Source organism: Coffea arabica, chromosome 4e (genome assembly GCF_036785885.1).
Source record: "Coffea arabica cultivar ET-39 chromosome 4e, Coffea Arabica ET-39 HiFi, whole genome shotgun sequence".
Taxonomy (NCBI): Eukaryota; Viridiplantae; Streptophyta; class Magnoliopsida; order Gentianales; family Rubiaceae; genus Coffea; species Coffea arabica.
The window spans coordinates 5571415-5598142 of record NC_092317.1 but is presented as its reverse complement, the minus strand read 5'-3'; the positions used below and the strand labels follow the sequence as shown (position 1 = coordinate 5598142).

The window sequence follows — 26728 nt, the reverse complement described above, 5'->3', positions numbered from 1 at the left end:
ATTAAGGGTGCGCTTGATAAAACTAAATTCTGAAATTTGAAATTTGAAATTTGAAATTTGAAATTTGAAGTCTGAATCTATTAAATTACTGAATTGTTAAGTATTAAATCTAATACATTTGAGTGCATATCATATTTGATGATAAATGAATAGCTTATTATTTAATTTTAAAAGCAAATTTTGTCTAGAAAATTCAGTGTCACTTAATTAATTCAAATGTTCAATTTTTAGTTATCAAACAGTTTGAATATATTAAGATCTGAATCCATTAAATTTAAGTGCTGAACAGGATTATCAAATAGAGCCTAACTATCAAAAGAGAGAAAACACTTCAACAACTTCTCACAAAATTTTCATTTTTTTTCCTTTTTTTGTTTTGGGGGGGAGGGGGGGGGGGGTACAAGTTGGAGGATGTGAAAAGAAATTAATTGTACATCTAAACTTCGCGGGCAAAAGTGGGTATCCCCTCAAAATTATGAGAGTATGATCAGTTAAGATCCCTGGGATGGCTGCCTCTTTAGAAGAAATAAAAAAAGAAATAAGAAACATTCTAAACTTTAGTTAAGGCATCACATAGAAATTTAACCTTATTCTTCAGTTGAGACCTTAGAAATTAAAATTTTTTAATTCAAATCCCCTTACTCCTTCCCCGCTTCTTAAATCCCCTCTCTCCCCTATTAGAATTTTTTTTTTTAAAAAAAAATATCCTTCAGTACTTTAGTAATGTTAGTTTAATTAATGTTTTGATAAATAAAAAAAAGTCTTCGCTTTCTTGTTGTTTTCCCTTGACCATCAGTCCAACATTTCTGGTATGAAAGCTTGTTCAATCATTTTGGCCCACCCTTTTGACAAAAAAAATTTTGGCCCACCACTCATCTGCATTCCTAAACAAGCCCATACTACACAATCAACCAGTAGGCCGACATAGGGTTTTCTGATTTTGGTCCAGTTGCAAGATTACAAGGGGAGCCAACATCAAAATCACATAGACGGTGATCTTTTAAGCGAACATTGCTGTGTAGTCAGTAATCTTGTTGACATTTTGGTGAGGAAAGCAAGTGCTTTTGTAAGCATCCTATGCTAGAAAAGTCAATGTTGAATTTGCATGTCACACGTTTCAACATTAGCTTATGCCAGCATTTACCCAACACCAAAAAAAAAAAAAAAAATTCCCCCAGCCACATAACAAAAAGAAGAATTTGTATTTATGAGGTTTCAAATTTAGCAAATATTGAGATAGGATTGAATTGAATGATAAAAAATAAAATCCTAAATTCAAGACCTCTCACTCACAATAAAAAAAAATAACGTCAACAAATATTAATTCATATAACAACTTGTTAGACGCCTAAAAGTGGTTCAGCTAATGAAAAATTCACTTTCAGACCTGGTTTGCTTACTTCTGAAGCAACTATTTCTTAAACAATTAATGATAGTTAGATCACAAAGATTTAAAGTCCGGTCACACTAATTATCTCACACAAAGCAGCCTATCCTATCGCATTCCACCCGTCCTTCCATGGTTAACGTGTAACAAAAATTTCACATTTCCTCACAACTTTTAGAAGATTTTTTTGGTTCCTTGGGCCCAAACTTTGGCAAACATCAATTATTTGATCAGATTCACCAGCCGCAGGTCCTGATAGAAGGATGACTTTTTGTGGATAAACTAAGAGCTTCTAGCCGCCTACATCTTCCAACAGCTGTTGCATTTTCATTTGTCACAGATATTATTTTTTTCTATAATTTAAGGATGGAATTTCTAGACTTGAAGGCTAATGAGGTTCAATAATGGAAGGTTAGCGAACCAAAATGATTAGCCAATAGTCCAAGAAATTTGTTGTCAAAAATAAAATGGGTGCTGGTTAATCAGCAGTTCTTTTTTCTTTCTTTCTTTTTATCATTATTATTTTTTCTCCGGTAGAAGAGGAGTGGGATATCAGAAACAGACAGGAGAAGCAAAGTTTTGAACCCAAAACCTCCACGACTGTCCTGCAGTTCTATTTTCTTTCATTAATTCAAAGACAAACCAAGATTCCTCATCCGTTTTTTATTATTTATTTCTTTTATCTTTCCCCAGAAACTGCTGACCTTGTCTGTTTGATTATGCTGTAAAGCATAGCTGGTTAGAAGGAAGACCATAATTCATAGCATAGGAATCGAATTGATTTTCAGTTTGTCGCCAACTAGTGCCACATTTGATTTCACTCCTCATAATGGAACTATGAGTCTCCAGATTGACTTGGCCTCATTTAGCGGCTGCCTCAAACTCAATACGATGAATTTTATTCCCAGAGGAAGAAGGAAGTCTTTTCTTTTGTGCACTTTCGCAAATTAAGTACACTAGACTAGAAGAAACCGGGGAAGAACCCGTATCCTAGCTGCTTCAAAGCAAAGTTGTGATCACAGAGCACTTCTGCCCATGCACAGTCATGAATCACTTCCTTCTTTTGACAAAATTTGAGTTTCCTAGCTCTAACTAGACATATTCCACTGCTATTTGCTCAACTTTTCCAGTTTCCACTAGTCCTCTTTGGTCCTATTTTGGGTCCTATGCCCAGCACTACAACAGTATCAGCATACCCTACTAGAGTACAACGCAACAGAACCCCGATTCCCCAACAAAATCGACATCAAGCAATCAAAGCCCCCAGTTACCATAGGTGTATTGACTAAGTAGCAACTACATGGCTTCACTTCTCAGGTTGGCATTAAAAAATGAGAACTCTTGGTTCTCGATACTTGGATACAATAACTATGCTTGCATCCAAACAGTAAATGCATAATTGAATAAAGAAAAGATCAGTGTGTTTGAATAGCAAATTTTTTTAAATAATATTTCGCTTACATCATAAATATAATCTTTTTATATTTTCACGTCGCCATAAAGAGTGATACAGTAATTATTTTAAATAATATTTCAAATAATACACCATCCAAACTTTTCCAAAAGTAAAAGAAAGTTAATTTAAGGCTTATTCTCAACCGATTTTTTTGACCTTCTATTATTAGCTTCTTGAAAACTTGAAAAAGTCTGACAAAAAAAAAAATTATTAGCTTCTGATTTTACAAAAGCAACTATTCCGTGATCTCATCTGCTTTTGCTTTTCGTTTGTTTTTTTTGGCTTTTTTAAAGCTACAAAAAAAAAAAAAAAGTCAAATTCACAATCTACAGCATACCTTTTTTTTCCCTGATTTTTTGGTTTCTCAAAAATTAGAATCAGTTGAGTATTTAGCAGAACTTGAATCTGACAAACGACTTCAAAAACAACCCCTCCATCTAAAACTTAAGGATGAAGAAGAATTAATCAAATCAAAGCGAGTTTTCATTTTAACACCCAATAAACAAGAAGATAACTAAATAATTAATAATTAAACACACACACACAAAAAATAGACGCACCCATTTCCATACAATGAAATGTAAATCAGAAAATCTTTGGGGTATTCTATGAATCATGCACTTAAGATATTGTCGCACGAAGAACCTCTTCAGTTCATGATCCGATACAATTAAATACCTGTTTAGCATAGTTCATGGATGTCCCTAGTCTCTGTCACACAAATAATTATAAATTCAAATTTATTATGATGATTAAAGTACAACCAAAACTTGGTAATATGTCAAGTTCCCATTTGTACTTCCATTTCGTCCCCTTCAAACATCAAAATCAACTGCCAGGGTATTATTATAATTATATTACAAAGTTTAATAACAATATTAATGATTTCTATTTCACAGAAACCGGAGATAAAAGGAAGTAAAAGAACAAAAAAATAATTACTACTATAATAATAATAATAATGCTACCTCACGCTTATCGTAGCCTTCATTAGTCATCATCGTCTAAAATGCACCGCCTTTTCCCATTTTAGCAACCAAACAAGTCGAACAAACACCGTTAAGTCTCCGCTTCCGGAACCGCATTTAGATCCAAACCGACACCATTAACATCTCTTTTACCGCCAATTTTAACGCCGTGAACTCCTTCCTCTGCTGGTGACTCCGTCATCTTACCGCCGTCGCCGTTAACCACATCGATATAGGTACTATTACTCCCACTCTTCTCAAAGTACTTAACTGCCACGTGCATCCTGCGTAAGATAGTAAAAAACTCCTCCACCTCCTCCTCCGATGGCTGAGCTGCGGCGGTTTCCACCTCAACCGCTTCATCCACCACATCTTTTCTCCTCTTCTTCCTCCTCTCCCCGCCACAACCGTGATCAGCTGCCCTCTTCCTTTTCTTCTCATCTTCCATTATTAATGATTTTTTACGGAAGCTCTCGAGAAAATAATTAATAATAATTTCTCTCCGGATGTATAGACTATGGAATATATGCTATGCTTTAGTCTGTGTAGCTTTAATGCTGGAAAAATGAGGGGCGAGCGTGTAACTTTTGTCTGGTGTAACAGTGTTGATAGGTGATGGCGAATTTCAGCCGTTCGATTGGGGGACCATTGAATGATGTCATGATAATGAGGTCAGGATTGAATTGGGAATCCTCATAGCAGGATGACGGGATTTGATTTTGTAAAGCAGTCGCCACGCGCTTTTGTTGCTTAATGCTCACGTTTTCTAACAGCATTGGAAACTTCTTGATTTACATTTTGGTCCCTCCGAATTCTCAGTTATTCCATTTGGATCGTTCACTTCTTTTCACCCGCTTTTCTGAACTTGTCATTTAGGAAGTGTATGGGAGGGAACTAGGAAGTAGGCCTGTCAACGGGTCGGGTCTAGACGCAGATTCGGACCGGATCCGTGAAATTATTGCGGGTATGGGTAGGGATTTAATTCCGTTTTTCGGATCCGTTTTGTCAAACAAAAAAAATGGGGCGGATACGGAATATAGTATTCCGACCCGTATTAGATCCGGATTCGGATATAAATGAATTAATAATTTAAAAAATATATATTTATTAATATAATTTGATTAGGGTGATGTATTTGAGTAAAGTCAATTTGATTTCTTTTCTTATTTGGTTTTTTCTTTGCATTAGTTAGAAATTAGTTTACAAATATATTTTTTTCTCATTTTTATTAAAAATTATAAAGTTTGCTAAATTTGTTCGGATAGACCCGACCCGGATCCGGATCCGGATCCAGAACATAGAATAAAAGACTCGTTGGGTAAACGGGTCGGATCCGGGTCCGATATAGTAATTCCGGTCCGGGTCCGGAATAATGAATTCCGACCCGTTGACAGCCCTACTAGGAAGGAAGAAGTGGACAAGATGTGCAATGGCGAGAATCAAAGTTTATGACGTACAAAGATTGACCTCTAAGTATTAGCATAAACATAATAGACCATTAATGAAAAAACAGTAAAAGAGTTACTATTAAAATTAGTACATGTAAAAGAGTTTGCAAAAGAGAGGGCTAAAGTAGTACCTGAATGACTTTTTACTAAGACAACTTAAGTCATGTTTTCTTTAATAGTTAATAAACTTGATTAAAAAATAAATACATGAAGAAGTAAAAATAAATCTAACCTACAGCTATTTCCCATAGTAGTGAACATATTTGGTTTTTACAGAATTACTGATCGATTTTGAAATAAATTTGGAATTTCCAAATTAGTAATTTAAGAAATGGGTGGGAATTCAAAAATTTTGAATAAGGTATAGTAGTGGCATTTGGTTTTTAAATTTGAAAGTTACATATCTCAAATTTAATAAATAAATAAAGAAAATATATAATGTTAAATATAAACATTTAGATAACATTACATAATACACAGTAATAGTAATATAACCTTATACAATATTATATCACATGTAATATGATATACAATATTATATGCATTATGCATGTATATTTTTTTGTTGAATTTGGTATTACCCAATTTTGATTTCAATTTAATTCGAAATCAAAACAGTATATATTCATTGTGAAATTGAAATAGGTTAAGATATCTTATGAGTAAAAGTTATCGAATTTATAGTATCTAATTCGATTTTGATGCTCACCCCTAATTTTTCCATCAGAGATTCGAATTTCGAGCCTCCAAGAGTGTGTCACTCATAATGATAATAATAATAGTTAGGGCTCTTCTTCTTCTTCTTCTTCAAATCAACATGCAGGTCTAATTATGTAAATTATAGGTGTAAATAGGTAGTTTTATAAGTTCAATAGATGAAGACTGGAAATTCACGCTCCTATAGATGCAGCTCCCCCTCGATGATTCCCGAAGACTTTTGATGCCTACTCTCAGTGCACGACGACTGAAAGTCTGGAAGTGGGTCAACATATACAATGATTTAATTAGAAAATAAAAAAGATTTAATAAAACACAAGATTCTACATTTAGGAAATTTCCCTTCATTTGGAAGCAATAAAAGTGATCAGACTTGAATGAAAACTTCGGTCTATTACAATTTACAACGACTAAGTTTAGACTTCAGATCTACTTCTGGTTAGTTCGGCGTGGAATTAAATCCTTGGCGCCTCTGATCAAATTATTATTACTAATTTAATCCCAAAAAGCAATCAGGAAAAATCAAATCAAATCAAACCAAACGTGGAGCCATTGGGACCGTTCATCTTGATTCGTGGAGAGTGGGGTGTGGGGACTACAATGGTCTAATCTTTGGTCCTGTGATCAGACTAATAACACTGCAACTGTTGCTCCAGCAATGCAATGCAATTTCTATAAAGTTTCTTCGTGACTACTGTTTTTCAGCATGATGAACATGAAACCCTCGCGTCTGAAAAAAAAAAAAAAAACATGAACCCCACCACGCCACCAACTCCCCTTGTTTTGACTGCACGTAGGCCACGAATTTTTGTACCATGGACTGGACCAAAGTTGAAACAACTTTCCACCAAGAAATTAGTCCAAATCTACCCCTTAGATTGTAACTTTTCTGTCTCTAATTATAACTCTTTGAATTAGTAATTGCATTAAATTAGATTTGATGAATTACATTCTGGTTAGGAGTCAAGTGTTTTGTAACTATGTTTATCCTAAAAGGTTGTAGCTTAGTTTATTTGTCTAGCTTTAAATGGGAAAAGAAGCCTCCTGCCGCGAGTTCGAATAGTTCTGTAGTCAGGTAGTTACTAGCAAGTATCGTGATCGAGTACCGTGTGCTATTTCATTGTGTATTCTTGAAATAAGATTCTGCACAATTTTAGGGGATTAGTCTGGTCGAAAAGTTGGGATACCCCCAAGTGAAAAAAAATTGGGAAAAAGAGGAGGAATTAAACTTTGAAGTTATTGAGTAGGCATTTATCAATTTGAAGTTATTAACTTTGATAGTTCTAGTTTTTTTTTTTCACATAGTTTAAGAAAAAGTAGTTAACTCTGTTGGAACAATAAATTTAGATTGCTATTTTCCTAAAATATCGTTATATTAAATAAAGTACAACTTTATATTAATTATTCATGGAAACTTGAATTGATGGTTTATGGAAACTTGAATTGATGATCAAGAAAGAATCAATCCTCATTTTACATTATTTCACATTTTGGCTTGAAAGAATAACAAAGTTGGGCCTTGCTTGGATTGCTGTTTTCCGTAGAAAAATTTTATCATTTTCCGTGAACACATTTCTTTATTACCTTTTTTCCTCACATACATCAAATCGCTACAGTAATTTTTTCATGAAAAATGACGAAAAATGCAATCCAAACGGGACCTTGGTTTTTCATATCAATATGTTTTGGAAAATCTAAATGAATTATATGTGATTGGTTAACAATCTATATTAAACAAGATAGTTTATACTAATAACAACCTACGTTAAATAAGGTATTTTAGCGAAATTAAAAGATAACTACATTTTTCAATTAGAAAATGGACTATAATTTGGGACAGACGAAAAAGGAAAACAAGACTATCAAAGTGGGACGGAAGAAGCAGTAAAAGAATCTGGGCGTAAATGAACACTTCGTTGTGGATACTTAGAAAGAACTTGGCACAAGAATCATCAAGCATTAATTAGATCCTTATCCATGAGTGGCTGAGCTGATTAATGGATCCTCGTTAGAAATATGCCTTTTTCCATCTTGTTGAGAGCCTGAACCTTCTTGTTCTTAATGTACTTGGTCACGTAAAAATGAACTCAAATTCACATAATGAACCTATGTGCACTAGCTTATTGGTAAATATGTAAGTTCATATCCAGTTTCGATAGATACATGCACACAAAAGAATTATATTATAGCTGTAAACATATTTCTCAATTAGGAAGTTCCTTATTTTTTTACGAAGTGTGGAAGTCTTTCTCTCGTTTGTAGCACTAACATTATACAGAAAGTGAAAGGTAAGATTATCAGTAAATATGAAATTTTGCAAAGAACATTTATTTCCCTGAAATCTATGAATTGGGTAAGCTTTTACGGCTCTACCAATGACAATGTGCACTTGTGGACGCAGTGAAAAGACTTTTCCTGGACAGCAATGAGGCAATATTTACTGAAAAAGAAATACAAAAATAATTTTGTTTGTGGATGATATCGTAGTGCATCTCAAGACAAAAACTTGTTTAATCATTGAATTTGGATCAGGGTTTTTGATAGCATTTATCCCTTAACAACAAAGGAACAATCGAAAGCAACTTATCATCGGATAACAGTTATCCATAACTGAAGCGACGACTGTGCTGTGGGAGAACTAGCCGTGTTCCCCGCTGGGAAAAAGCGTCCATATGTTTCTCAAATTAAAATTTGGCTCATGCATGAGACGTCATGGTGTATCATGCATGGCAACATGAATGGTCTTAGTCGACAGACTTGTCAATTGAAAAGATATATCAATTACATCGTACACTTCAACATAGATGGCAGGATAATTCTTCTTGCTATACTATAGCCCATTTCAATATTATCTGAAATACTCCCACAAATTCTTATTCTTGAAAGCAAGGCGAACTTAGAGCTACTCACTACCAGTTCTGGCTGCTTGTATATTTTGCAAACTGATTATGGAAAGTGACTACGGAGAAAATTTTAAATTACTTAAAGCTACTTCAGTTAGATTCTAAATTTTACCTTTTTAGCTAATAGAGAAACTGAAATTTGGATTAGCTAAAAAAAAAAATCTATGATCAAGATGCAAAGATAAAAGGAATACATAATGAGATAAAATTATATATAACAAAAGAATTTGGGCATTAATCAAAACTTGATTATGGATATCCAGAAAGAACTTGGCACAAGATTCAAATAGCAAGTAGATCCTCGTCTCTGTGCTTATAAATCGTTGTTAGACTTTGCCTTTTTCCATCTAAAGAACCCCCGTTGTTCTTAATGCACTTGCTAATGTAACAATGAACTCTAAATCATGGATTGAACATCTGAAGAAGCATAAAAGTGGTTATAGAAAGCACCAAAAATATGTATACTGGCTTATTGATAAGATTAATAAATATGTAAGTTCATAGCCAGTTTCGATTGATGCGTGTACACAAAAGAGGTATAGTTGTAAACATTTCTTATTAGGAAGTTCCTTATTTTTTCAAAGTGCAAAGTCTTTCTCTCATTTCTAGCATTAACATTTGGACTAACTCCACTTTGCGCCTCCAAACTTACTCATTTTACACCATAAACTCTCAATTTGGATATTTTGCACCATAAAATCTTAATTTTAGACATTTTTTTTTTGTATGCTAAACTCTCAAATCTGTCCAATTTAAATCCACTAAATGACAAAGTTGGCAAAATTAACAAGATAAAAGCAGTGTAAATTAATGATAATGTATAATTTTGTTCTAGCTACGATTTGCTTAGTTCTTTTTGATCATTTTCAACATATTATCAGTGATTTGTATGGTTTCAATCATTAATATTGTTAGCAAATTTAACAAGATAAAGTATGAGACAAATTAATGATAATGTATTATTTTCTTTCAAGTTTTAGACTAGTTTTTGATAAGAATCTATTACGTGCCATGCACGTGATTATTTTTATGGGCAAAATTATCAAATCAAATTTTACATAATCTGATACATAGTCCCTCACATTTCATAAAATGAATTTTTTCGTCTCTCATATATTACAAAATAAATTTTTTCATCTCTCATATTTCACAAAATGAATTTTTTTTATCCATTATTTATCATGGATACGAATAGCTTTTTTGTTAAACCCATATATATATATATCTATTTGATTTCACATATAGCTACAATTAACTTGTTTAAGTGAAATCAAATAAAAACATATTATTTGCTATTTGTATTGTTAGGTGAAATTAAATAGACATATAGATATATATATATATATGAATTTTCAAAAATAAGAAAAAATATTCATATACATGATTAATGAGGGATGAAATTTTTATTTTATGGAATATGAGGGATGAAAATATTTATTTTGAGAAATGTGAGAGACAATTTTGACAATTTTATCCCTCATCGTACATGATCATTTTTTCGTATTAGTTTCTTTTGATCACTTTTAGCACATTATCAATTATTTGTATGGTTCTTTATGCCATTAACTTATTAGCGTTATTATTGATTGGGTTTAAATGAGACGAAGTTCACAATTTAGAATACAAAGCATCCAAAATTAGGAGTTTAGAATGTAAAGTGTTTAAAATTGAAATTTAAAGTGTAAAATAGAAAAGTAAGATTGGAAGTGCAAAGTAGAGTTGATCCTTAACATTTGGTCAAAGTTCGTTATACTGAAAGTAAAAGGTGAATATAGTTAAGTTAAACAGTCAAACTTCCGCCAAATATGAAATTTTGCGAACAATGACATTTCCTTGAAGGTTTACAAAATCTACCAATGATGATGCATTTATAAATGCAATGACTAGACTTTTCCTGGAAAACAATGGAGACATGCCAATAAGGCAATATATGTTGAAAAAGAAATACTGTATGTTTTTGTTTGTGAATGATATCGTAATATATCTCAAAACATTAATCTTCATTATGAACAGTTCCAAAAAGTAGAAGGAAATTGTGCAAATGCAGTTCAGCCGCAAACTTGTTTCATCATTCAATGGAAAAGGGTTTTTAAGAGCATTTATCCCTAACAAAAGATTAACAATACTTGAGTGCAACTTTATTTATCATCGGATAACAGTTATCCACTACTGAAGCGATCGTGCTTTGGGAGAACTAGCATATTCTCGCGCTCCCCACTGGGAGAAAAACGTTGATATGTTTCTCAAATTAAAATTTGGTTCATACTTGGTAGATTAGGTTTTTGCATGCTACAAATGATCTTAGTCGACAGACTTGTCAATTGAAAAGATATAATTACATCGTTCACTTCAATATAGTTGATAGAATAATTCTACTTGCCAAACAAGCCCTTTTCAGTGTTAACTGAAATGCTCCCACAATATTTCATTCTTGAAACCAAGTCGAACTTAGAGCTATTACTCCTGGGTTCTAGTTTGTTGTATATTTTGCAAAAACTGATTATGAAAAGTGATTATGGAGAAAATTCTAAGTCAATTAAAGTTGAAATTATGTAAAATCACAGGAGATTATAAATAATTTACCTTATACACACACACACACAAATTATCCAAAATCATGATTTGAATTAGTTGGAATGATTTTTTTTTATTCTTTTGATAAGTAGGAAGTTTTGAATTCAAAATCTCATACTTTACCATCCAATCCAATCCAATCCAACCCTTACCCACTGGACTGATTAAATGAGAACAAGCCTCGTGTCATACTGAGACTAACGACAAAATATGTCACGTCTACAAATACGAATGTACAAGCTGTCAAACACTAATAAAATCTTACCATCCAATTCGATCTTTTCACCCGGAATGATTAAATGAGAACAAGCCCTCTATCATACTAAGAATGTATTTGATAAAGCTGAAATTTGAAAATTGAAATTTGAGATCTAAAATCTAGAGTTTGAATCCATTAATTTATTGAATTGTTAAATACTAAATCTGATACATTTGAATGTATATTACATTAAGTGATAACTGAATAGATCATCACTTATTTTTGGGAGTAAATTTTATCTAAAAAATAAAGTGCCATTTAATTAATTTAGATATTCAATTTTTGCTTATCAAACAAATTTGAGCATGTTAAAATTTGAATTCAGTAAATTTAAGTGCTGAATTGATTTATCAAATAGAGCCTAAGACTAAAGAAAAAAAAATATAACATCTACAAACACGAATATACAAGCTGTCAAACACTCATAAAACAGTAGTTTATTTGGATTACACATTATTTGCACGTTATTTACACATATTGATTTGTTTGCATTATTAATACATTTTTCAATCAATTTTCTATTTTACAAACATCACTCTTATCGTCCAACTCAATTCTTCCCCCTAGAATGATTATATGAGAACAAGCCCTCTATCACACTAAGACTAACGACGCAACATATAACATCTACAAACATGAATATATAAGGTGTAAAACAATAATAAAACCTTGTCGTCGAACTTAGTCCTTCCTTCGGAATGATTAGATAAGAATAAACCCCCTAGCATACTAAGACTAATGACAAAATATATATAATGTCTAGAAACACGAATACACAAGCTGTCACACACTAATAAAATCTTATATTCCGACTCAATCCTTCTCCTTGAAATGATTAAATGAGAACAACATCATACAAAGACTAACGACAAAATATATATAACATTTAGAAACACGTATATACAAGTTGTCAAACACTAATAAAACCTTATCATCCAACTTAATCCTTCCCTTGGAATGATTAAATGAGAACAAGCCCTCTATCACACTTAGACTAACGACGAAACATATAACGTCTACAATTACAAGTTATCAAACACTAATAAAACCTTATTGTCCAACTCAATCTTTTCCCTCGAAATGATTAAACAAGAACAATCCCTCTATCATACTAAGACTAATGACAAAATATATATAACTTCTAGAAACACGAATATATAAGCTGTCAAACACTAAGAAAACCTTATTGTCCGACTCAATCCTTTTCCCCAAAATGATTAAATGAGAACAAACCCTATATCATACTAAGACTAACGACAAAATATATAGTGTCTACAAACATGAATATATATAAATATATATATATAAACTGTCAAACACTAATAAAGTAATGTATAAAAAGTAATGTATTTACGTTAAATATTCTTATATGGAAATTTTTAATCAATTAAAGTCCTTTTTTTTTAAAATTAGGTTTTCATCTTTTGTTCTCTAATTATAAGAGGAAATAATTGGGTTTATGAAGCAATGCATGCAGCATTGATTGTTTGCAAATTGATTTCAGGTCAACATCGGAAGAAAATTGTTCAAAGGTGGTTATGCAAGCTTATGTACTAATCAAATATTGTTTAAGAATAACTTTCGATTAAAAAAGGGTTAATTTCATTTTGCATCCTTCAACCATATCCAAAATCTTACTTTAGTTCCTAAACTTTAAAAATGAACACTTTAGTCCTTAAATTTAAAGTTTGTTTCACTTAAATAACATCATTAAGGAAGTGAGAGAAATTTTATGGCTTAGTGGGTATACTTAAGAACTAAATTGAAGCAAATTTTGTACTTTAAGGGCTACAATGGACAAGTACTCTACTTTAGAGACTAAAATATGACAAATTTTATAATGTAGGAATTAAAGTATCATATATTAAAGTTTATGGATTAAAGTGAGAATTCGGGTATAGTTAAAAGGTACAAAGTGGAATTTACCAAAAAAAAAGGTCGGAATATAAGATGAAAGAAATTCCGATTTCCATTGGATTGTACGAAGATTGTGCCCATCATGCAAATGTATCGAACTAATACCTATAAGTGAAAGCTTGCTTTTTGAGTTTTACATTCGCAAGACAGTCATTTTAGCTTTTTTTTTTTTTTTGTTGGGAAATTCAGGGAAACACGTGTAGTTTTGCAACAAAATGACAATGCACGTAGAGATAAGGTGGCGTTTGTTGGGATGAATAATCATGTGATGCAAGCCACAGCTTTACATAATTTTCAGTGGGTTACAATAGACTGTCTCTGATTGAATGGGGTTATTTTTTGATGTTACAAAAGTTCCTGGTAGAATATTTTATGTTGGTGAAAACAAGCGTGGAAAGTCAAAAAATGTCGTCCAATTTTTAATGAAGTTGCGAAGAACGACTTCAAAATGCTAATTTCCACTTCAATTCATTTCGTACTCAATATTTTTTTTTCCCGTTTAGATAAATGAAAATGCCTATAAGGGCAACATATTTTTGGTTGTGAGCAGATTCAATTAACTACTATAATTATTCCAAAAAAGAAAATAAAAAAAAACCTTATTTTGGTTGTGAGCCATGCATGAATCAACTCGAAGACATCAGGTATCTTTGGATGGTGAATTTTTTTTTATTGCATCATAAATATGTTTTTTAATTTATTTTTTTAAAACACCTTTTCTTTTGTATCTCGCGTCACAAAAACTTCTACTGTATTATTCTAAAAGTTTTATTCAATAATCTTCTATCCAAATAAACCTATTGATTTTCAATATGACCGATATATTTATGTGATAAAAGGACGAAACTACCCTTATCGCACGCCACGAGCTCCAAAGTCCAATCCATTGTTCCAAAATTTTTTTTTTTTTTTTCCTTTTGCCCCTTAAAATCAACCAGCTACTCTAAACTAAAGCCTCCTTAAGACCAAAGCAAGCAGCTGCTTAGGCCCAATGCTAGAGATTGGATCGGGTGTTAATAATAAATATTATGATGGTCCCCCTTATGATAGCACGCGGGGTATATAAGGGAAGTAATCAAAGTGCCAAATCTCCAACTTTTGGAGAAAGGTTGAGAACATAGACAGCGTGATAATAGACAGCGAAATCAGTACTGGTTACAAATACCAATTACCAAAGCCTAATAACAACAAAAGAAGGAAAGGAAAAAACTTTAATAACAAACAAAAGAAGGAAAGGAAAATACTTAAAAACTTGGCAGCCAAGATTAGAATTAAAACTAAGAGCACAACAAAATGAAGAGATGGCGGGTAAATAATGAAATTTTGCAAATTAAAAAGCTTTTATTGCAAATTCTTTCTTTTTTTTTTCCCCTTAAACTTTCTTTGCGACACAAACTGCCCCACATATATCTTGAACAAGAAAATCTGCTAAAATCAAGTTTTCTTACTTATTTGGGCTCTCCATTGAACTTCAAAACAAGCGACTTATACGTTAGTTTCTTGTGCTTCTCTTTATCACTCTCTCGGGAAAAACGCTGTTTGGGAGGGAAAAAAGTGAAAGAAGGCCAGAGGGGATTCTTTGATTATATGTTGTTTGGCACTGGGATTTCGGGTTGCATTCATTTGTCTGGAGTGTCGAAGCACCTCTGGCTTCCATTTCCCTCATTGGCATTCTCTGCCTTTTGCCCAAGAATTTGTCTCTCTCAGAGCCAAAAACAAGTCATTCCCTCATCTTCCATGCGTTTAAGACCAGAAAGGTATGGCCTTTTTCCCACTATTTTGTACTTATACGAGGATCATCATTTATTTATACAATCCTGCATGTTTGTTGTGCACTTGCAACTCTGGAAAGGTTGATAAAAGACTTAATTTTTTTTTTCTTTCTTGCGTTTGTTTTTGTGGGTTTTAAATTCTTCTTCTAAAAATACAAAAGAAATTGATATGTAGCGGTTTGAGGGTTTAAGGGGTTTTTTGTTGTTTGTTTTAAATGAATGCAGGACTTGTTCTGGAATGGCATACTATGGGGCTTTTCATATAAAGGCCTGTTGCTGCTTTTCAATTTTTTGTGTTTCTTGGGACTAGTAACAAAGATCATTCAAGATATTCAGAAATCGGAAATCTTTTTTGATCAGTTCTCTTCAGTCGGGGTTTTGGCAGGGTTTATCGTCTGCGGCTTTGCCTGATAGATTCTCTTCTGTGATATGCCATTGTTCAGTGGTGAATGTTAAATCTAGTTGATATGATGGATAAACAAGAAAATAAAGATCAGAAAGTTAGAAACATGGAGGAGATTTTGAAGTCTGTTAAGAGAATTAGGATCACTTATACTGATCCTGATGCTACTGATTCTGATAGCAATAGTGATGATCAGTTCAAGGACCGGCGTAACAAGCGGAAGGAGATTGTTATCAATCGTGATCTTCCTCCAGGGAGTCCATGCGTTCAAGCTCCTAAAGAGCATTTTGCAAATGCATACAGGATTTCTTGCAACATTGGTGAATTTAGCAAGAAATCGCAGAAATCATCATCAATGTACAAAGGTGTAAGGAAAAGGAAATGGGGAAAGTATGCCGCAGAAATCAGAGACCCTATTAGAGGTAAAAGAGTGTGGCTTGGTACTTATGATAATGAAGAAGATGCTGCTAGAGTTTATCAGGCAAAGAAGCTCGAGTTTGATAGGATCATGGCTGACAGGAAGGCAAATTTGAGTTCTTCTGGAGCCTCAGCTGTTGAGGGCTCTGTGGCTTGTGGCTCTGCATCAGAGGAGACTAATGCTCTGTGTTCACATCCATCTCCATCATCTGTTCTTGAGATATCTACATCAGCTCCCATGGCAAAGGAGTCTCTCCAGGCAGGTGGTGGAGCAAAACTTAATAGAACGGAGGATGTTGAGCCACTTCTCTCGGGATCTACGGAAAATGGATTGATCTTGCCATTGGTTTGTCAGGATTTCAATCCCAGGCCTGATGATGGATTGTTATATTGTAGTAATATGGGAAAGCAAGCCATTTCAATATTAGTGGAGGATGCATCGAGAGAGCAGCCTGTGGTTAGCAGCATCAACGAACCATCTGATTTTAGCCATGCAATAAAGGAAATGGAAGGATGGCAACCTTTCTCGAATAATCAATCAGTTAACAAAGATTCTATTCTGAACACTAAGGATCAATTATTCAATGGCAATAATGCAGTGGGCCTGGAGACCTCAACATCCCCGGCTGATTCACCGGTGCCACCTTCAATAAGTGCACATCTCAATTTTGAGGAAAATTTGCGATATGACAATGATTTGAAAGAGTTAGGCTTTGAGGAGAATTTGACATATAGTAATCGTTCAGATGAACCGTTTGATTGTCTCAGTCAAGACATTTCTATGGGTCAACCAGAACTCGATGAAGAGGAGATTGCTTGGTTAAATAAGGACCTGTTCAATGATGACCAATTCTGTAATTAGGATTGAGTTGTCCAAGTATTTCCGGTAAATAATCACAAAAAAATGTAAATGAGGAATGGGGGCTGTTCTTGGATGGATCTCTATGGTCATGGAGCCATCCCAGATTTTTCTTGAAGTCTCCCCAGTGCTTGTGCACTGTTAATGTAGCCAGCTTTCTTCATGGCTTTTAGAAGTGAAGTATGTTATGAAGAAATGAGAAAGTAGAAGAAACTTAGTAAGAGTTGCATTTCTGTGAGTCCCAATTTGTGCACCTTTTCACATTGTGGTGGTTTGATTCTTGGTGGAGGATGTGGAACGCAGCTAATTCTTTGTGCATGCCTTTAAAACTTTTTTCTTTCTCATGTGTTCTATTCTGGCCTTTTCCTAACTGATGCTTTTGTCCCACAAGCTCTAGAAAAGTTAGATGACAGGAGCCATCGTAATTAAGTTGACTTTGGGGAAGAGAGAAGTTTCTTGGGCCACAATTTTTGACAATTTTTTTTACTCCTCACTCCTCAGCTAATCAGCATTAGCAAAATTTGTCAGGGGATGTCTTCAGAGCTTGCAATTTTTTATTGCAAGGTAAAAGCAAAAGCAAATGTCATCTTTTTGCATTTCATCAGTCTGTCCAATTTGTCAGAATCGAGAAATTTTTACTAGCCTTTGAAGCATATACTTTTTTAATTTTGTTCCTATAGACCTTTTTTTAAATTTTTTTTTAAAATTCATACTACCACATTGCAAATACTTTATGAGATTAAGAAGCTGTTTAAGAGTGAGATACTTTAGATAATAAAGGTACTTTTGAACTATTTAGTGAATATAACTTATAGATTTAAATGTAGAGCTTTTGGTGTTAAGAGTTGTTTTAGCAATCGTTTAAATTTGGTGCTTTCAGAATAATTGTGTGAGTTTTAAAAAAAAATAAAACATACACTTTAATCACTTTTTCACTATATTATGAATTCAATGAAGAGATAAATACATTTTAAAAAATTTAAAATTACACATTATCTAAAACAATAACCACTTATCGAAGTCCTTGAATTATTTTTTAAAAAGCCACCACAACCCTAACATTTAGTCCAAAGTTTAGCATGGAAAAGAGTCGGCAATATAAGATAGACTTGAATCCGAGCATTTTCTTTAGAATTTAGTATTTTTACTTTACCACGCAATCAAAGCTTTTATCACTTTTTTTTTTCTGGGTGCGTGTTAAAACTTAAAATGCTTTTCTCTGCTTGATACTGAATTACTGTCTACCGAGGTTCCATGAGATGGTATTTGAGCACAGAAATTGGAAGTTTCAAATATGCAAAGATTTCCCTTTTATCAAAAAAAAAAAAAACTTTGTTCTGGTGAGGCGATTGAGAAAAATTAAGCCGTCAATTTGAACCTTAATGCCAACCGCTTGGACCGACATTTTCCGAAAAACTTGCAAAGGTGGACTTTGAAAAGTCAAAGCTGAAGCCAACAACGGCGACGACCGACAAAAAAAACTTTTGAATTTGGGGCGCAATTTTTGTGGAAACGATCACTTTTGTCGTCGTGATATTCTATTATTGTTTTTATCGGATACTCTGTCGCGTGGAAAACAACTACGAATTGGTAGTCAAGAAGACATTTAATTCCTTGCAGCCACGTTTCAATCGCATTACAAAATCTGGGCATGAGCCCTTTAGTTTAGCACCTGTTTAATTTGACAGAGATATGTATCATCCTTTCGATATAAAAAATGTATCATTCAACACAACTGCACCTTTTTCCCTCAAGAAAGTAACGTATCGCTTGCTTAATAGATGATGAATATCCATTTTCTTTTGGATAAAGATTAAAAAAACTACGCCTGGCTAATCCTATGACTTTTAAATCAAGTAGTTGCAGTCATAATGTTACAATTTAAGCTACACCCTACACATTGTTCTTCCAGCAAGATACCGCCGCAACTTCTGCTGTCTGCGCATCCTGATGTAAGGTGAGGATGTTTCTGTGTATGACTGCAGAGACAATTATCAAACGTCTCGTTCTGCATAATCTCTGCAGCAGAAGTAACAACATGCTCGAAAAGATAGCACAGGATGTGGGAAGTCATTCCTCAGTTCCATGATCAGCAAAAGCAAGTTCGCATGCCAGAACTAGATGATCACTTCCCCATCTCTGCAAAATGGAATTATGCTTAATGCGACAGAAAACTGCAATTCTGTCAACCTTGGGTTGATGAATGTGTGTAGGTTTACCAGAGAAGATAGACCGACATGCATTGATGATTAAGCTTCTAGTGCAGAACAAGCCACAACATGTTTTGTCAAGTCCAAAAATAGCCTGCAGGTAAAATTAAAGATACCTTGCTTGGGAGTCCACCTGTTTCCTTCAATCTGTTGATGGGCAATGTTTCAAGAACTTTGACAGGAAGAAGCTCGCCTGTATGCCTGCATCAGCTCATGTCGTCTGACAACATATTTTACACTGCAAAAAATGCTTCGGAAAAGATGCCGAACGGGGGGAGGAGGAGAAGGAAAGTAAAATGTCCAGAAAGCAAACAATAATGTCCTTTCACAGGAAATAAGAGTACCATATATAATCAACAGTTCCCATGAATTTGGAGTGGTATGATGTTGCCAAGGGTTCTCCGATGTTATTCCTGCTTCTAGTGCTTCCCTGCATAAATTCAGACAAAGAAGTATTACAAGAGAAGAATTTCTCGGACATCTCATGTAACACAATAAGGTGGCAATTTTCTAATAAAGTTACATCTTTAATAAGCTGAATCGTGGTTATGCTATTCGTCTGGAAATTGAAGAGCTCTAGTGCTTCATGCATGAAAGTTAGAAGAAAGGATTAAAATCTTACAGGAACTCCTACATAAGCACTGCATAATTTCAATGGGTGCCTCACGTGACTAACTGCAGATCCAGCGGCCAGCCTAAGTTCATCTTGACTCCATCTATGCATTAATGGCTTTTTTGATGAATAAAAACTGCATGCCAAATTTCACTATTAGTTAAATAAAATCTACAGTTGCTCAATATTAAGGAAAAAGAAAAAAATTATTTCAATCATGCAAAAACTCAAATCTAAATTAAAGTGGTATAGTTGCAGGGCCTGGTGTCCAAGCTGAAATGCACAATAACAGATTAGGTGACATATTTTGTGCTCACGAGCACCCTCAGCTAAGTTGGGCCTTGCTTGGATTCAGAAAATTTACTAAATTAGGCATAAGTTTCTTTCAAGTTTGATTCATTCAGTACATTTATGCCAACCTTAAATTAGCAAATATAATGACCTCTTCACAAGCATTCCATCATTTGGAGCCCTTTAGGCCTTTCACCCTCTTTCTAGTGAATGCGGATAGCTCTGCACCACTCGTGATGACAAATACACATCAGAATCAGCTGGCCTTAATGGAGAAGCCAACTAAAAAGGGACTCTGTCCAATTTCCATGTGCATGAATGTTTTCTAGTGCCAAAGCAATAATAAACAGAAAGCTCCAAGCATACCTCGCAGCATGGCTACTCCTACAGTGAAAGCCTGGGTCCTCTAGTGGACAAATCTGGCCAGATATTTGTTTTCGATCATGCTGTTGGACATCCAACTATAACAATTTGAATTAATGTAAAGGAAAAAAATTACAATGATTACAACTGTTAAAAAGACAAAAACAAGTAAATGAAGGAGCTAATAGCACTGCCTGAAAATTGTAGGACGATAAGTGGGGGAGTCAAAGCTCACCTCAGATGAAGTCAGAAACTGATACATAGCACTCTGAGAAGAAAAACAGTGGAAAACATCTAATAAGCTGCAAAGGTAACATATAACTTGAAACATAAATTGGAAGTTTAGAAAGAATCTGAGAAACAAATATATATATTTTTTGGTAAGTACCTGTGGCATACTATTGAGGTCCCCAGCAATCACAACTGGTATGCCACCCCATTCTTGTGATAGTTTATGAGCCTTTTCAAGAAAAAGTCGCATCTGAAAAAATCTGCAGGTCATATTCTGATAGATATATTGAAATAGTGGAGATTTTAAGTGTACAGCCAAAAAACACACAAATTTGCATCATTATCCTCAGTACATAAGCATATATCAAAGGGCACCATCAGTAGTATAAACAAATCCCAGATGTAGAAGAACTGCTTTCTGTAGTTAACTGGAAGAAAGAGGCCCCACTCACGACAATCAGAAAAAGCAAAGAAGTTTTACAGTATCCGAAGTACCCAAATGAAAAATCAGATATGAAGAGATGAAGCAAGACAAGAAGAGACAGTTCAGCATACATCTAAATGAATAGCCACACTGTAAATAATACATCTGCTCATCTTAGTTAGATACAATCTCCAGAAGAATTAGAGTAAATTGGAAGACATGGGTGCAGGGAAAAAGAAGAAGGTACCTGGCCTAGTTTGATGTCTCCACGGCTTGGGTTGAATAGTACATGTACGTTGCCAACAAGAAAGGTTCTGGAGGATGAATATCTAAATGCAAAAGACAATATTCAAACATTAATTATTTGAAGAAACTGTAGACCACAATATAACAAAAGTCAAAACTTCAACCCAGTAAAAAGGGTAGACCCTAGAAAGATCCCAGCAACCATAATTTATCTGTGTGGTATTGCACTAAATACAGGAATGGAGCACATCTACACCTACTTTGGTGCTTGAGAATTCATGTCCATAAGCAGCTGGCTTTGGTTCATCTGGGTAAATACAGTAATTCAGATCATCAAAGTAAGGTTCAGAAACATGAAGAGAAACAATTGATCACCCGAAGCATACTACTGTTTTACACCAAAAATCTATCCAAGAACTTACATGTCTAGTATGAAGTTAAAATTTTTTATGAATCACTTTATTGAGCTTACTCTGAAAATACAAAGCTGCGAAACATTATTGCGAAGTCCAAAAGTCTGGAACTCTATGCTTTCTTCATGCAATAGGGTAAACCTGTGACAAAATATATTTCTCTTTGTCAGATGTTTTAAAGCATAAATATCAGTCCTCAATGCAGGCATTTGATAACAGTGCAATTTAAAGAAAAAGAGAAAACAGGATAAAAATTCGGATCCTAATGACTAACTTAACTCCTGCTCACCCCACCCCCTTCCCCTGAGGCACAGAAAGGGCCTATTTGTGCATTCTGTAATCTATTTAAAAGCAGTTGCACCAATAAGATGTTACAGGATTATCAGATTCAAACATATCTCCGAGTCTACAAGCTGGATCATTCATTAATGTAAGTTCAAGTAAACTACAAGCAAGCAGGAAAGAGGTGTTGAAAGGAAATGCAACAGGACAGAATTAGTCCGTCGTAATAAACAGGGAAAATAAAGTAGCAATTCAGGCAAAGAGAACACAGATCTTACAGTTCAGTATTCCAAAATATAGCACAGCCATCTGAAGCTTCACCAGTTCGCGCCTTTAGAAGAACAGTAGTCACATTCTGAAACTTAATCATCAAGAATTAAACAATTTGCTATAACATAATTCTACTGTACCTTGTATACTCCCCTAAAACCATCTCTTTTAAGAAGATCATCCAAATCATCAAATCTATCAACCTCCTGCACTCATAGGTTTGAGCTGTAAGACTCCCTCAACCTGCTAAATTAATCTCTATCAAACTTGAAAATCCGCCAAAGTCTTACTTTCCTTTGAGACTGTAAAAAAAATATTAAAAGTTCCAAAGTCGAACTACATTATCCTTGATCATACAAGATGCCAAAGCAAGTAATGCTCCAATCTTAAGGTAGAATAACTAATTTAGCTTTTCTGCTTATTTGACTATAAACGTAGTTCACTTGTCCTGTTTCTCATCACCATAATACGAACTGATACCATTGAAGCTCGAAGAGAATAAGAAATTGCCTGAAAACAAATAACTCCTGGCTTGTAATTCTTAATTTCCTTGTGCAAAATCCGCTTCCTATAATCCCAATCCAAATATTTTGGTGAGATATTATTGTACAAATCCGGATGCTTTGCTGCATTTTCCACACCTAAGATATTATATGATACAAAGACTACCCTATCTGCCAAAAACAAAGAAATTAATTAACATTCTAACACAATAGAACTTCAAAAAAAATTCCATTTGAAAAAACATCGTATAAGTACATGAATCAAGTGATACCTTTGCAATATGAGAAATCACGAGTGGAGTAAGTCCACTGGCGATAGTCTCCAGTAATTGGCAATTTTCTTTTTCTTTTCCTACGGTGTTTTTGCTTCCGATAAATCTGATGAGAAGTGAAAGTGGCGGTAGAGACAGTCGAACATCGGGTTAGGGTTAGGGTTTCAGTCTCTGATTCAGTTCCGGTTTTTGGTGCGATTAACTTTTCCTTTCTCGAGGTATGGTGATAATGATGATTCAATTGAGAGGCTTTGCGTTTGGCAGACTTAGGCGGAGGCGATTGCTCCGCCGTCGGAATTCGGCAGTCGCAACCTCGTAGCATATCTGTTAGTATATGCTGCCGCTAGATTTTGAATTTTGGCGGCGGGTGGGGCGAATTTATTTATAAATAGAACTGTCAAGAATCCAAACTGCGAAATTACATTAACACCCTTGAACGTTTTAAAATTTCTGTCATACCCCCATCAAAATGTTTTAAACATGGAACACTTTTACCCCAATACATTTTAAATGGAAACTTCAATGGTCAATGATTGGTTCTTAGTCCTTAGTGCACATTAATAATTTCTGAAATTTGAAAATGCCCACTTTCCTCCGTTCCTTAATTTTTTTTTGGATGCTTTCAAGATTGAGAAGTAAGAAATGCGAAATTTGAAAAAAATACGAATTACTTCTTCTCTTACACTCGATTAAGATGATAGGATAACCTTAAGAAATCAATTTAATAATAGTAAAATGGAGCAAGAAACACATCAACGTATACAAAGGTCACTCGTTATGCACTGTTGATCACTCGTAGACAAAATTGCTAGTGCCCAGTAGTGCTACCTAATTAGCAAGCAAAAGTTTTTTTTTTTTTTTTTTATAAAAAAAATGAGACATCACGAACAACATTTGGTTTTCCTATTATTGCTCCTTAATTTTCTCCCACCAATGCATTCAAAATCAGTGATCGAACCCTGTAGTTCTTCAGATTCATGCACTTCCTACCTCTCCTACCGCCTGCCTTCCGATTCCAAGCTCTCCGAGGTATCCTGCAAGTTCCAAATCAACATTTCTGATATCTTAGCCTGGAACTCAGTGGATCATGACATACCAAACCCATCTTCGTGGAACCAAATTATCTTTCCGAGAGGTTCAGTTCTCAAGCTTCCATTAATGTCTTGTCCATGCATCAACGGCATTCGCCGATCATTGTCGACCCTTTACCCCGTCCAGCCTGCTGATTCTGTGGCTTCAATATCAGAAAGCTATGGAGGTCTGGTTAGTGCGGATCTGTTAATAGTATCAATGCAACTCACCCTTTAAGCACGGGAGAGAGCCTTGTGGTTCCACCGCCTTGTGCTTGTTTCAACAACAGTAATTATGGTGCAGCTGCGGTTTACATGTCCTATGTGGTTCAGGTAGGGGGGAATTTGAGTAGTATTGCAGAAATGTATGGCACGACCGCTAGTGATTTGAAGACAGCCTCAAATTGATCCTGGTGACATTCTTGCTATTCCTTTACCTGGTCAGTCCTGCTTACGATTTTTTTCCCCTCCTATTTAAATTTAATGATCCTTGTTTGGAAGAGAGGTTGTGCGAATTACTAAATATTGAACAATAGAAATGTATTGATTTTTTTTTTTTTGGTATTGAAATTCAGCATTGAAGAATTCAGAAATCTAGGAAGATACTTAGTCGATAATTAGATTTGGACACTAGTTGAGTGCTTGGAGATCCTTTGGAAATGATGGCAACAAATTAATCCCGTGGGGATTGTTGTCGATATTCCAAAGTCAACCATGATTATTTATTTATTTTGAATAGATATTTGATAAATCACTCTTCTATTGTGGGAATAATGCAGCCGCCTGTTCATCAGCAAATCTCAATTGGTACAATGAAAGCCTAATTGTGCCCAAGCATTGACTGCCAACAACTGCATCAAGTGTGAATGTGGACCTACGTACCAATCTCAAGTGAGATACTATATCAATCATCAATACGTCCTTTAAACTGTACTTGTCTTTATTTCTTCATCATTCGCACCTATTTTTGGATGTTGCATGCTTTTAAATGACTGTTAAGAAGAAGTATACGTAAATGGAAGGGTTTGAACCCAGAAAGAAAAATTCTTTCGTTTTTTTCCCCTTTTAGTAAGGGGATTTAAGATATGGGGAAAAGGAAGGAGAATCTGAATTTAAAATATCTAATTTCTGTTATCTTTGTCGTAACTACTAAATCAAGACCTTCTCGATCGGCATCAAAACAGATGAAAAACAATTCTTCAAGCTACAAATCTTTACTAAATGCTTCATCAAATGGGCCATTTGGATAGTGCAAAAGCCATGTGCAACCTTATAGATGGAGACTTTGATGATCAGGTTGCATTGCTCAGAGTCAGGTTTGATGGCATCTTGCCCGCATGTACTTTGCAAAGGATCCAATATTTCTATCGGCGATGCAGAGCAAATACAAACGCCCAGTGGTTGCAATATAACGAAATGCGTCTATCGTGGACATTCTGGCCACAAAATAAACATCTTGCCTTAATTCTTCCTACCATCCTTTACTCGAGAAATTTTTTGCCCCCACAAATCAAATCAACGAAGTTATATAACTCCGTTTTAACTTGTTTCATTCTTGCAGTCTACTGAACTCAACCCAAGTTCAATGCACAGGTAATTCGGGTGAAAACAACTGTACTCGACATTATGTCCAGCTTCGGCCCCCTCACAATCACCGTATTCTGCATTTAATGGGCCAATCGGAAGTATTGCAACTAATAATCCTGCAAGTAGGGAGGTTGCCTATAGAAGCGGTGCAAATAGGAAATTGATAAGAGAAGCTGCATGGTTTTACTCACCGCTTTTGGTGATTGTAATCATCTTCCTGTTACTCTTCTACATTTAGTTCTCACTATTAATTTGTACACTCAGTTCTGATTTAGACTCACTAATTATTTGTCAGTACTCAACATTATAACCTCTATTTTCTTTCCTCTTTTTTTTTTTCATGATTTTGAGGTCATTTGTTCAACCGAATATACATACACATGCACACTGCACGTGTTTGCATGTTTATACAAATTGTGGTCATATTTTGATTTAAATTGATTGGTTATTATGAATAAATTGCAGTACATTCTGACGTATTATTGTGAAGCAAAATTTCAATCTCATGTACTATATATGTGACGATGTTCTGTAGGTTAGAATGGTTACAAATACAAACTTTGTTGCTTTATCTTTTTCGGATTAATATTTCTTATATTAACTAACAGTGTATATACTATCAAATTGAAATTGAAATTTAAATTGAGATGATGTATCATATATTCAAATCCGCTAGTGTACAGCATACACATTATCAGTGTCGGAAATATTAATTATTATTATTTTTTATATATATTCATAATACAAAAATACAAAATTTAACCACCAAGCTACAAGAATCGTTACCCAAAAAAGGAAAAAAATCCCAGAATACTTAAAGCTGTTTAGACTTTACATTTAGTGTACAATTAATCCCCTGTGACAACTGAAAAG

At 34.4% G+C, this 26728-nt stretch overlaps 2 protein-coding genes and 1 pseudogene across 3 annotated transcripts; 2 read left to right on the top strand and 1 right to left on the bottom strand.

Annotated features, from left to right (window-relative positions):
- Window positions 1-14923: 14923 nt before the first annotated feature.
- On the top strand, window positions 14924-17315 carry LOC113741159 (uncharacterized). The gene is made up of 2 exons (XM_027268637.2): window positions 14924-15386; window positions 15627-17315. The coding sequence occupies exon 2, from the start codon at window positions 15851-15853 to the stop codon at window positions 17081-17083; it is 1233 nt and encodes a 410-aa protein (XP_027124438.1). The 5' UTR covers window positions 14924-15386; window positions 15627-15850; the 3' UTR covers window positions 17084-17315.
- Window positions 17316-18822: 1507 nt separating this feature from the next.
- Window positions 18823-23548, bottom strand: LOC113741593 (carbon catabolite repressor protein 4 homolog 5). Of its 2 annotated transcripts, none has more exons than XM_027269155.2 (14): window positions 23199-23548; window positions 22934-23097; window positions 22564-22629; window positions 22432-22484; window positions 21931-22012; window positions 21719-21765; window positions 21460-21541; window positions 20946-21038; window positions 20793-20825; window positions 20561-20655; window positions 19913-20039; window positions 19635-19720; window positions 19407-19540; window positions 18823-19219 (listed from the first exon to the last, which is right to left on the bottom strand). In XM_027269155.2, the coding sequence occupies exons 1-13, from the start codon at window positions 23518-23520 to the stop codon at window positions 19456-19458; spliced, it is 1335 nt and encodes a 444-aa protein (XP_027124956.1). In that variant the 5' UTR covers window positions 23521-23548; the 3' UTR covers window positions 18823-19219; window positions 19407-19455. The 2 variants fall into 2 exon arrangements, with proteins under 2 accessions (XP_027124956.1, XP_027124955.2); XM_027269154.2 differs by having other exon boundaries at window positions 19407-19491.
- Window positions 23549-24131: 583 nt separating this feature from the next.
- On the top strand, window positions 24132-26093 carry LOC113742498 (lysM domain-containing GPI-anchored protein 1-like; annotated as a pseudogene).
- Window positions 26094-26728: the final 635 nt, after the last annotated feature.